This window comes from Mesoplodon densirostris, chromosome 2 (genome assembly GCF_025265405.1).
Source record: "Mesoplodon densirostris isolate mMesDen1 chromosome 2, mMesDen1 primary haplotype, whole genome shotgun sequence".
Classification (NCBI taxonomy): domain Eukaryota; kingdom Metazoa; phylum Chordata; class Mammalia; order Artiodactyla; family Ziphiidae; genus Mesoplodon; species Mesoplodon densirostris.
The window spans coordinates 126,742,042-126,755,171 of NC_082662.1; the positions used below are offsets into that span (position 1 = coordinate 126,742,042).

General features: G+C 44.5%; 1 protein-coding gene and 1 pseudogene across 6 annotated transcripts in view; both read right to left on the minus strand.

The window, feature by feature from the left end:
* Positions 1–602: 602 nt before the first annotated feature.
* On the minus strand, positions 603–4,521 carry LOC132476064 (prohibitin 1-like; annotated as a pseudogene).
* Positions 4,522–8,432: 3,911 nt separating this feature from the next.
* The window catches only part of DESI2 (desumoylating isopeptidase 2), a 41,785-nt gene continuing 37,087 nt past the window's right edge, over positions 8,433–13,130 (minus strand). For all 6 annotated transcript variants that reach the window (XM_060090883.1, XM_060090887.1, XM_060090885.1 and 3 more), the window contains one exon: positions 8,433–11,956. In XM_060090883.1, the coding sequence (XP_059946866.1) occupies positions 11,723–11,956 (234 nt within the window). In that variant the 3' untranslated portion in view covers positions 8,433–11,722. The remainder of the gene's footprint in view (positions 11,957–13,130) is intronic.

The window sequence follows — 13,130 nt, forward strand, 5'->3', positions numbered from 1 at the left end:
TTTGATTACCCAGTGTTGACAAGGTGATACAAGGACTTTCAGATGATTTGTTAAATATTATAATATATCTAGCAGGGGCTTTGATTTTTTCATGATGCATGTAAGAGAAAAGTGCCATGATTCTCTTCTGATCTGTAAAAGAAGTTTTTTTCAAGTACCTATAACTTTTAGGAATACTGAGACAATTTATTATAACATTATAATTAAGTCAATGAATTAAGACAAGCAACCAAATATTGGTTTCTTTGGAGGTTATTTTCACATGGTGGTTGTTTTCACAGGATGTGGCAACAATTTCTAAAGTCATAGGAGTCGAACAAGACCCTGCTGCTCTGAGTTGCAAATAGTGATGAAGAGTCACATGTGTCCACTTTACATGGGAGAACAGGACACATTCCATTAAAAGTTTTGAACCAAACAAGCAGATTCTTTTTTTTTTTTTTCCTTTGATAGAGTAGTTAGAGATCTGAAGTGATTTTACTTTTATTTCCTTCACTTTACGCCAATCATGAAGTTTCACAGTGATTTCTGGGGTGGAAGAGGGAAGGTGATATTGAGAATCATCAGGGCTATGGTCCAGATGGCCCCAGGAGGTGTGGGCCTCACTGGGGCAGCTGGAAGAGCACCGACTGCCCGGCGGGCAGGTACGTGATGTCCTCCGAGGCCTCCAACTTGTGCAGCTCAATCAGGCGGTCGCCTGCAGGGGCAAGTGAGTTGGCTATCAGCTCTGCTGCCTTGAAATCGCCCTCCGCAGAGATGATGGCTGCTGCTTCTGCTGCTCAGCCTTTTCCATCACAAATCTGGCTCTCTCTGCTTCCTGCTGAGCCATCTGTTTGGCTTCCACCACTTCTGTGAACTCCTTTCCGAAGGTCAGATGTGTCAAGGGTTATGTCATCCAGGATGAGCCTAAAGGTTGCTGTTCGCTCCATGAGGTCATCGCTCACCTGTCTGGAGACCAGCTCTCTCCGGTGATCCGTTCTCCAGCATCACAGTGAGCCACCACGGATTTGAGGATCTCTGTAGTGATGGATGGCAGCATGTGCTCATCATGGTCTCTGATGCTGGTGAAGATTCCGGGAAGTGGCTAGTAACCGGCTGGAAGAGGATGCGCAGGGTGATGTTGACATTCTGTAAATCTTTGCTTCCATTGATTACTGGCACGTTATGTGCTGGAGGGCGGTAAACAAAGATAATTGGTTTCTGTACCCAAGGGATGAGAAAGTGAGTCCCTTTTCCTACAACAATGTCCTGCACTCCACAGAACGGGTCAAAGGTGATAGGTTACCTCTCTGCCCAGCATCTGTATCATACAAGGCAGAATTTGCCACGCCTCCTGCAACGGCTAAGGCCAGGCTGAACTTGCCGATGGACTCAAACGCTGTCTCCTTCTGCTGGTCCCACTCACACCTTCACAAGCCCTGGCTCCTCCTGGGCTCACCCCCTTCCCCTCCGACAGGAGGCAGCCGATCCCCTACATTCTCACCTGTCAAGCAGATTCTTTGAACCACTTTTGTGATGTTGAGTATTGTCCTCCTAGCAGCTGTGTGGGAGCAGGGAACAGCTCTCACCTCTGAGTAATGAAAAAAATACTTTTCAGGCCCAGGCTCTGAAATTTCATTATATGACATTATAAGAAAATAGCCTGTGGAGCTCTGTTTGACTAGCAGATGGAGAGAAGGCTGAATAGGATTTTATTTAATGAAAGTACAGTAAGAGGAATACATTGTTTTTTTCTAAAAATTAATAAAGTTGGATGTACACATTCCCTCCAACTTTGCAGCTCCTCTCCCAGAGAAGCGGAAACCCTCCCATCTTCCCTCCAGCCTCACAGCTCCACCCCAGAGGAACCCTTCCATGTGCAGCAGAAGGTATGCCTTACGATATTCATAGCCATAAATTGAAACAGGCCAAATGTCCATTAAAAGTCGAATATATAAATAAAACTGTGGTATAGTTGTACAGCAGAATACAGCCGTGAAAATGAACTATAATTGTACACATAAACATGCATGAATTAAAGAAATATGTAGAACTTTTATTTATTTATTTATTTATTGTCCATGCCATGCACCTTGCGGGATTTTAGTTCCCCAACCAGGGATCAAACCCAGGCCCCCTGCAGTGGAAGTGCAGAGTCCTAACCGCTGGACTACCAGGGAATTCCACAATATGTAGAAATTTTTTAAATCACAAGGGAATATCTACAAAATGATTCTATTCATAAAAAGTTTTGAAATAGGTATAAGCAAATAATATACTATCTAGGGATGCATATGTGGGTATTAAAAACCATTAAAAAGAAAAAGCAAAGGAATGATTAACACAGAGTTCTGGATAGCAGTGGGGAGAGAAGGAAGTGACTGGGGAGGGAGATGGTGCTTCTGAGGTCCTGCTCAGGTTCTATTTTTTAGGCTGGGTGTTGGGTGGTGGGTACAGGAGGTGTTCGTTTTATTATTTTTCAGACTGTACATATACATCCTATATATTCTTTCATATATATGTGTGTGTGTATATACGTATGAAACGTATATATGTAAACTAAAATGTTGTTTATAAGAGCGAATGGGACATGAAAGTGCATGAACTTTTGCTGTGGAGTGAAATCGGGAAATGTTGCCCTGCTTGGGATGAGGGAGTGAAGGGATGGTTTGTCTTGGGTTTTCGGTTTTGGCTGAGAAACCATGGAACATGTCTTACGCTGACAGGAATGATCCAGTGGAGAAAGGGAAATTGGTGTTTTGAAGGAGAGAAGGAATAATGTGGGAGCAAGTCCTTGAGAGATGAGAGAGGGTGGGATCTAGTGACAAAGGAAGGCTTGGCTTTTGAAAATAGTAAGGACGTTTTCTCATTGTAACACAGACAGTGACTCTGGATACAAGCTCCAATGAGTATGTAGGTTGAAAAATTTGAAGCTGTGAGATAATAGTAAATATATGTCTTTGGCCCCAATTCCAAGCACAGAGCTCCTAGAACCCTTCCTTGTAAATTCCTAAGTGATACAAGCACCAGGGGAACCTTTGTTCTATTGAAGCCACTCTGGGTGGGTGCCTGATGTCTCCTGGTCTCCAGAAAGACTAAGCTACGATTAGAGGCTTGGAATTTTTGCCACCCCCCGATTCCTCCCCCCTCCACTTCTCTAGAAGGGTAAGAGGGGCTGAAAATGGAGTTAATAATTGATCATCCCTGCGTGAAGAAGCCTCCATAAAATCCCAATAGTATGAGGTCTGGAGAATTTCCAGGTGGCTGAACACATCTGCATACCAGGAGGGTGATGCACCCCAACTCCACAGAGACAGAAGCTCCTGTGCCCAGGATGCTCTCAGACCTCGCCTTGTATTTTTCTTTATCTGGTTGTTCATTTGTATTTTTTTTATCATATCCTTTAATAAACTGGTAAATGGAAGCGTTGCCCTGAGTTCTGTGAGCCTCTCTAGCAAATCAGACTCAAACTTGGGCACCTCCAATTTGTACCCAAGCTGGACAGAAATTGTGGGTAACCTGGGGCCGTACTACTAGCAATTGGCATGTGAAGTGGGGGTCAGTCTTGTGGGACTGAACGCTTAACCTGTGGGATCTGATGTCATCTCCAGGTAGATAGCATCAGAATTAAGTTGTAGGCCAACCAGCTGGTGTCGTGGAGAATTGCTTGGTGTAGGGAAAATCTCCACACATCTGGTGAAGAAGTGTCACAAGTGAAGTGTTCTATGTGACAGTAAGGGAGAAACACAAGGGAGGGAGAACTGGGTATTTTCCCCCATTACAGAGGTCAACTGCCTAAATTGTCTCTATTTTCAATGAAGCATAAAGTGAGGTTCTCAACTGAAATGCGTGTGGGGGACACGTGGGAGGTTTGAAGAGATAAAGTCTGAAGTGTCATCCAGGAGAGCAGCGAGCAGGCTTACAAGGGACCTGCAGGAAACCGCGTGTGGTGCTGAGAGACGGGAACATCAAGATAAACCTGGTCAGCCCAGTCATGTGATTTCACCCTAGCAACATTCAGCGGATCAGGCACAGGCACAGAGAGGTCTGGGTCTGAACAGGGCTGGGTTTGCCAGGTCATGAGATGAAGCAAGAAAAGGACACAGAAGTGGAGGATCCTGAGAAGGAAACAGTTTAATGACTGACCGTGGAATTTAGGCTGAGTGAGAAGAAAAATGAAAGATGGGGGAGGGGGTAATATTAGTAAAACGAGTGCTGAATTTAGTGGCTTTGGGATCTTAATGAGGTCAAAGACTTGTCTCACTGTGTTGGGTACTCAGGAGAGCTGGGAAGTTAGTGGTCAGAGATGACTTGAAATGAAGATTTTAGCAGAGGCGCAGTTACTGGTGATGACAAGTCCAAGGTTTGCGTGCCTGGTGGGAGTGAGGAGATCAGGAGCCTGAGACAGTGATAGTAGTTCTCAACCCAGGATAGGGCTGCCTACCTCCTGGGGGCAATATGTGCGGGGGTGTTTAACGTGGCCACAACTGTGGAGCGGGTAAAACGCTGGTAGTTAGTGGACAGAGTGTAGAGATGCCACATGTCTTGTAATGGGCTGGACCGTCTAGCACAAAGGATTGTCCTACCCTGATGGCAATAGAGCCTCAGCTGGGCTAGGGTATTGGATGGGTCACCTGCATGAATGCAGAGTCACTGATGACAGGAAGAAGGTGGAGAGGAAGACAGAGGAGGAGAGGGAGAGCAGAAGAGAGCCATGAAGCAGCAGCTGGTAGAACTCGGTAGCATGGTTTCAGTGGAGCCAGAGGTTTGGAAGCAAAGAAGAATGTGAGACCGAGGGCACATACCCCGAGGGAGAGAGCACCACAGGGGAGAGCTGGGTTTCACATAAAGCAGAGAGGTCAAGAAGCATTTGAAAAAGTGGAGGCTATTGGGTATTTTCCTGTCACAGACGGGGAGTTCCAGAGGGTACATTGGAAGGTGGGCCAGTAAGGATGAGAAGGAGGGCTGGCCAAATGAGAGCATGCCCAGAGTAGCTGGGGATGAGGACTTGGGCACAGATACTTCTGGTGATCTAAAGTAAAACAACAGGGATGGCCATGTGATGGGTGTAGCCTTGGTGGTCTCTCACAGGAAGGTGGATACTCAGTTCAAACTATGGTCCAGAATCCTTAGTGCACGGATCAGGGACTTCTATGTAACCATTCCTTGAAGTAACTCCAGAGGGTTCAAGTTTATCTTTCACATTTATTAGAGTACTCCTTGAATAATTTATATGGATTCAGTCAAACCCAGGAAAAATTCAGAAAATCCTACCACACCTCTATTGAATTTTGGAGAAGATTCAGCTACCAGGTCCTTCAGACATTCATGAGTCCAGGCTGCCTGACAGAGTCACCTCATCCAGGAAATTCTGATTTCTATGGGCAGAGTAGGCTGGAACCATGCAGAATTGAGTCCTATGGGCTAGAGCAGTGCTTCTCAACCCTTAATGTACATGTGAATTGCCTGGAGGTTTTGTTAATATGCTGATTCTGACTCAGTGGGTCTGGACTGGACCCGGGTTCTCCACTGCAGAAAAGCAGTGTACTTGAGTGGAAAGAGTAGAAGCCTTGCAACTGGCTAGGTTCGAATATGGGTTTTCCTTATGCTGTCTGTGCATTCTTGGGCTACTAACCACTCAACTCCTTTGGTGTAAAGCAGGAATAACGTCATAGGCTGTTGTGATAATTAAATGAATAGCCCAAGGAGCACACAGCAGGGGCACTGTAGGAGGACTTCTCTTTCCCCTTTGTCTTGTCCACAAAACCCACTGCCTTTCCAGACTCAGCGTGACACCTTTTTGTATTCGTGGGCATACTGGCCTTGTGTGGTGTGTCAGCTGCCTTCGAGGGCAGCTCTGTGGTGCCCACTCAGTGAGGCCAGTGGGAGAGGAAGGTACAGGAGTCTTCTTCTATCTTTGATTAGGGCCAAGCTGGCTACCCTAGCTCCCCTTAGCTTTTCTTTTTTCAGTTTTGTAATCTGAAAATCCCAGTCCCTATTTGGGTGGATAATCTCTGGCCAAGACTGAGAGTCCTAGGTAGACCGAATGGCTTTTCCTTGTCTAATTTTTTCACTGCCTTGTCCAATGCATATTCCTTTTCCAGTGTGGAATGAGTAGAGCAGGCCTCCCACCCTCCCTCTGTGGAGTCTGGCTTAGTGACTTTTGTAACTTTATCCCTGAGTCCACCTGCCTGCAAGGCTATAAGGACAGCCTGGTGAGGCCTGTGGCTTCCTCTGCATGGCTGCAGCTTCAGAAGCACCTGAAGGTTGCCCAGGCACTAAATCCCACTAATCACTGGGAGTTAGGGGTGTGAAGGAAACAGCCTGGCGGTCAATGGCTCCCCTAACTGAGGCCCACTAAGGCCATGAGTGTTTCGTAGAACCAGGCAATTCTTTCTGAGTGAAGGGGTCCTGGGGTCAGGGAGATCAATGTAGATGGCTCTACACCACTCCTCAACAGCCCGGGGGTGGTACATTCTTGATTGGGTCCACAAAGCCCTCCCAGTGAGGGCAGGGCTGCAGGGCACAGGTGCGTCCATCTAGCCTTTGGAAATGAATGCCTCCCTCACCGAGGTGGGATTGAGAGGAGGCCCCGCTTAACCTTAGCTTTTCCCTTGGCCTTGACAAGATGGACTCTTCACACTTCCCAGTGTAGGAACAAGGTATGATCCTCTTTGGGAGGATTTTCCTTTTGGGGAAAGGATCAAAGGGACAAGATTGAGAGGGCTCAGCAGTTCTCTGGGTTTAGAATCCATAAGGAAATAAGTAGCTGCCTGCCTCTAATCTGCCTCTTGGAAGGCATAGCATGGAGCCACTCATCTTTATTAGTGTGGACTTCTGCACACTTAGAACAAGGTCCGTATCTGGGTGATAAGGAGAACTTCAGGAGCAGATAATAATGGGAGAGAAAAAACCATTGTCCCTCAGTGTATTTGGTATCCTTTCTACAGGTAAAACCAGTTGCTTTACCAGATTTGAGCTGGTGATCAATTTGTTATAGTCTATCAAAAACCTATGTAGGGCTTCCCTGGTGGCGCAGTGGTTGGGAGTCCGCCTGCCGGTGCAGGGGACACGGGTTCGTGCCCTGGTCCGGGAGGATCCCACATGCCGCGGAGCGGATGGGCCCGTGAGCCATGGCCGCTGAGCCTGCGTGTCCGGAGCCCGTGCTCCGCAGCGGGAGAGGCCACAGCAGTGAGAGGCCCGTGTGCAGCAAAGAAAAAAAAAACAAAAAACCTATGTAGACTGGGGGGAAAATTCCCCCTTGGCTCTTGTCCTTGAGAACAAATGAGTGGTAGACTCATTCCTACTTCGCAGAGAGTGGACAGGCGTTGACAGACCACAAATGACCTCCATTATTACTTTTTAAAAAATTAATTTATTTTTGGCTGCGTTGGATCTTCGCTGCTGCATGCGGGCTTTCTCTAGTTGCGGTGAGGGGTTTCCTCTTCACTGTGGGGAGCAGGCTTCCCACTGCGGTGGCGTCTCTTGTTGCGGAGTACAGGCTCTAGGCATGCGGGCTTCAAAAGTTGTTGCTCGCGGGCTCTAGAGCGCAGGCTCAGTAGTTGTGGTGCTCAGGCTTAGTTGTTCCACGGCATGTGGGCTTCAAAAGTTGTTGCTCGCGGGCTCTAGAGCGCAGGCTCAGTAGTTGTGGTGCTCAGGCTCAGTTGTTCCACGGCATGTGGGATCTTCCCAGACCCGGGCTCGAACCCATGTCCCCTGTATTGGCAGGTGGATTCTTAACCACAGTGCCACCAAGGAAGCCCCTCCATTATTTTTTAATAATACTTAACCCAAGAGAGGTCTTTTGAGTTTGTGGAGGGAAATATTACTTGGCTAGGTACCAAAAGGCCGATGGAGACGGGGCGGGGGGTCAGGTTGGAGGTGCAAAGCAGACTAGGTTTGTAGAAAACGAGGTGCGCAGTCACCCAGGCTTCTGCTCGCTTGACGCTTCTAGAAGGGGAGTGTGTGTGCACGAGCAGTGGGGGCAATTCCCCTGCAGGTCTCTCCCCTGCACTCCTGGCGGAGAGAAGAGGGCATGTTCTCCCTTCCCAGCCTTGTCTCCATCCCCCAGAAGCTGAGGCTGGCACCGCTGCCTGGGAGCAGGTGTGGTTATGCTCTCTGACAGTTAAGGACTTGGCCCGTGGACCTGAGCTCGAGGGGAATACATGGGAATAAATGTACATGCAAATACAAGAGAAACGTATGATGGAGAAGGGCGGGCTATGTTTCTGCAGAGCAGATGGGATTCTTGGGTTTCAAAAATAATCTCCCTATTGGGCGTGAGACAGACTACAAGGACGTACTGTACAACACAGGGAATAAAGCCAATATTCTGTAAGAACTGTAACCTTTAAAACTGTATAAAAATAAAAAATATCAAACAAAAGTACCCCTCCCCAACACAAATCTATAACATTTGCACTCTCCTGGAGGTCAAAAAGCACTATAAAACATTTCTTATAAAAGTATTTTTTAATAAATTGATGTATTTCAATGTTGTTAACATGATAGCCCAATGCTATATCAAGGTAGCAAAAGTGAAGATTCCTGGTATTTTTTTTTATATAAACACTATGAATGACAGTACATTTGCATTCAACTTCACATGAAATTATCCTCAGGTTCATGACGATTCTTGAACAGCTGTAACACCTTTCAAACAGTGAAGATGTGTATTGACTGAGTAGACAATGAAAGTCTAATGACTGAGCTGCACTCTAAACCATACTGAAGGAAAGGGGTACAATGGCAGTATGGCCAGCTTGCTGGACAAAACCCAAGCCTTTTAAACTTAGTCACTGAAAGAAAATACAGCATGTATCAAAATTACAGAGTATCTTATAGAAATGGACCCATTAGAAGACACACAGATTAGAACCCTGAAGCAGTGAATGAGTTTCTACCCGTTTTGTGATGGAAAGAAGCCATGGATATAGAGTCCCGCAGCTGTCTATAGGGTTGAATCTCCTCATACACACAATGCTATCAATTGGTGAAAACCAGAATTCCCTGCTATGTACAAATGCTGGTGAAGGTAACTTGCACTATTGCTGTGGGTCAGAACAATAGTGGGCTGGATTTCAGGCATCAAGTGGAGGCTCTCTTTACTGCTGTATCACTGCCTTCTACCATTCCACAGGCCACACTTTCCAAAGCTGATGCCCCTTTCTTAGGGTTGAAAGAAAGAAAAAACAAAACCCAAGGGCACTGAAAACAAACAGTAGAAACCAGCAGCTTCTGACCCTCTTAACACTATATTACTGTCCAACCCACAATGAGAAATGTATTTCACTTGGTTACAACTACGAAGAGAATATCTGATGCTATCATATCACATGTATCTTAATGACCAGATTTTTTATATAGGATTTTTCTTAACAGAGATCAGGTTGAGAACAAGATTCTTTTCCTCCAAGGGCAAGGGAAAGCTGGTGAAATGCTAGTTAATTGAATTCACCCTCAATTTTGAACTGCAGTGGACAAACTGACTTAAATGAGATTTTCTAAAGTGAAGATATTTCTTTCTCAACCTCAAGTACCATTAGACTGCAAGCAATCTCACATCCAGAATTTTATCTGGTGGTTCTATGATAATTGGCCTCAGGCCATTATTTATTTTTACTAGGACCTTAACACTATTTTTAAACTCCAAATGCTGTAGATGAAAGTCAATACAACAAAATAACAATAAAATCATTTGTGTGCTGAGCTGGATTCTGGATAAGCAAAGGTGGAAGGCTCCTGGCTACTCGCCAAGAAGTGCCTAAATAATGGCCACTCCTTCATGTGTGTCTGTAGCACAGATTTAAACTCATGTCTATTTGAATGGATTAGAAAAAACTGGAATCCACCACATTAGTAAAAACAAAAAATCCCAAGCGAATGGCATCAAACATTTTTCACTAACCTGGGTTTTAGTGATAGGACTCTTCTTTGAGTGAACTGATTCACTGTCAAGAGTCTTCGCATTTTATTCTACATCTTATTTTTAGACCTGAATCAGGTCGACTGTTCATAAAGATCATAGATTCCTTTCTGTCACAGCTCTTAAAACAAGTGCCCTGCCCCCCCGCAGAAGAACTGAGAATAACTGGTAAAAGCTTTCCTCTCCGGCAACAGAACAGTCAAAAGCATACATTAGGTTAAGTGGTTTCATTTTCCTCAGGTCAAACCCAAGGTTTATTTTCCCTATGAACAGGGTGTGCTTAATTTGATAAAATGACTCAAAATCAGCTTATGGAAAAGTTAAAAATGTAGTGTACTGAAAGATATGTTTCCTTACAAAGAGCAATAGCAAACAATCCAATCTAGAAGTTTAAATAAAAGTAGATGATTTTAAAACTAACTATATATATATATATATATATAAAGCTGAAGTCACTGCCTTGGATAATTTATACACTGCATCCAATATTTTATGTAGAACATTCATTCTTAAGGCAGAAAAATTGAATTTGACATGTAATGACTCGGCTCTTACATCCAAGGGTCAAACTGGGAGTAGACTTGAGCAGACAGATTCCTTGCTAATGAGGACTTATCTGCGGTGACAATTTCATTCTTCGAGTAGGTTATGTAAGAGACATACATTTGAGAGAACAGAAAAAGATGAATAAGACACATAAATATGAGTTTTCAACAAGAGGTCAATGAGACTAAGCTTTCTATTATGAGGTGAAACTACTCCCATAACAAACTAACAAACTGCAACATACTCTTTCTGGTATGGTACATAAAATGTTTAAAATATCAAAGTAGTAACTTTTTGGAGAGTGTTACTTTAGACTCTAGTTTTCAAGGTGTAGTATAAAAGGTAGCCTGAATAGTTAAAAGCAGTTGAATGTCAACTCACACTGCTACTCAGAAGGCTACCACTTAGGATATTCCTGCCCCACAAACAAAATCCTGTGCAGGGAGGATATCAATATATAATAAAATAAAAATGAAGCCCCCAACACACGTGCAAAAACACTTGTTACTAGTAAGAATACCTTTAACGAAAAACATCTTACTTACAGAATCAGAGGCATCAAAGCCAGACTGACATGAGAGTTTACCATCCCGTGGAGGTGGCTGGATATTTGGGATGAAAGCCACCGTTTGGTGGGAACCTCAGAAGATGTACCACTTGGAGTGGAGGGAGTGCTGAGCGCCCAGGGTCAGGTGCCTCTCACGCAGATCAAGGTCCCAAGCCCTCAGGGCTGTGTGTGCTCCTTCACCTCTGTGCACCCTGGTACCAAAATGGTAACAAAAACAAACACAAACCTAAAGGACAATTCCTAAGCAGGTGATGGTGACTGTAACTGTGTAAGTACCTTCTTGTGTGCCTATTATTTATGCCGAAGCTCGGGCAATTGTCAGAAGTGTACAAAGATTAACTGCCTAATTTTTGAAGACATGAAGATTTTCTTCTTTCATGGTGGCAGGAGTCCACGCAAGATTTGTAAACAGCGATACAAAATACTGTAAACATAACTTAACAGAGCTTATATAAAACAGAAGTAAATCCAAATTTACAAGTGGGTAAAAAAGACAGAGGGCAGCTTCATACAAAGTTCTCCCTCCTGCGCCAAGTGATTTTTTTTTTTTTTTTGATTACAAATATAATCCTGAGCTGAAAAACTGGGATTTGGGGGAGAGCCATCTTTGCATACAAAATATCCAAAGGACATTTACTCTTTTACTCTTCTCTAGTGATATTCAACTGCCAGAGACAGTTCTGAATGTGTGACTTTGGAGACATTTACAGTTTAGTGTGGCGCCCGGGTCTGGAGCCTGCGGCAGTGCTAGCCACGGAAGCGGAGGCTGCAGCATCCTCCGCTTCCTCCAGTTCGTCCTGGAGCTCTTGGCTGACGCTAGACTGCAGGGCTGCGGGAGTGAGCCACTCCTTTGGGAGGCAACTCTGGAGAAAGGGTATACAGGAGCTGAAGTAGGCAAGCCGATTGATCCAGCGAGGAATCTCCTTCCCACAAAGAATCTACAGGAGAAAGAGTGTAGTATTAGGTGAGAGGTTAGGGTTATCTGGTCGGCTGCCAAGGAGTGGAGGGTCGGGGAGGGAGGCGGATATACAAAAAGGCCACTGCACCTTAGCCTTTGGTGCTGTTACTTCCGGCCTTTGATGACAAGCAGCTCCCTAACTCGGAAGCCTGGGGTCCCCCTACTGTCAGCTCCATCCCTTCCCTTCTGAAGAACTTTGTTAAGTTGCTTACTTTTTACATCTATAAAATCAAGCCAATTCCATTTGGCTCCTTTCTTTCTTTGGTCTTTGTAACTGCTTTGAGAAGCATGTAGAAGCATTTTGAACACGTAGAAGACTTGTTAATACAAGATACTATTCAAGTAACAGAAGATCCAGGCACTTCTCATCCTCATTCTGTTCTTAGGACTTGTAAGCCCCCTCTTTTCCCAACTGCAAATAATAAGAACGAGGTCTTTTACAATACTAACTTTACTCTTTATTATCCTCCTTTCCTTCTGCAGTCAACACTAGGGTTAACTAATCCACGCTTTATTGTCCCTGTGGTGTTTTTTGCCTCCAATCATGTCAAAGATTATAATCATTATAATTATGATCTGGAAGTACCATCTATTTTAGCTTAGTTGGTTTCAAAGTATCTTACATCCAAAAATTAGCTAAAATGTAAATAAGCTGGCACCTGTAATCAAGCAATATAACTTTCCTCCCTAAAGGTTTAGCCCTATGCCTTAAGGGCTACATTTAAATACTATGTCTCTGTCTTAACTACAGGGCTAGGCGGTGGTCTCAATGGAGGGAGGGTGGCATGTTTTGATCATTTTTGATTACCTGGCCTGGAAGCACAGAGAGGTAGACAGTACTTAAAAATACCTGGAGAATGTGCATGAATTAGATCTGGGGGAAAGCTGAGCAATGACCTTATATTATACCATTCCTATCTGTCTATTCTAAAAAACACAGGCAAACAAGTATTACATTATATTTTACACCCAAGACATAATTGGGGATATATGTATATTTGAAGGTTACCACAGAGTGGTGACTAGTAATAGTGAGGTTAATGTAATAAGCCATTGTTGACTATCCAGCAGCTGTTTTCTTCATTCTCCTTCCTAAATCCTGATTTCATTCAGTAATCTACCTTCCTCCATATATCAATGTGCTTCATAGGAAG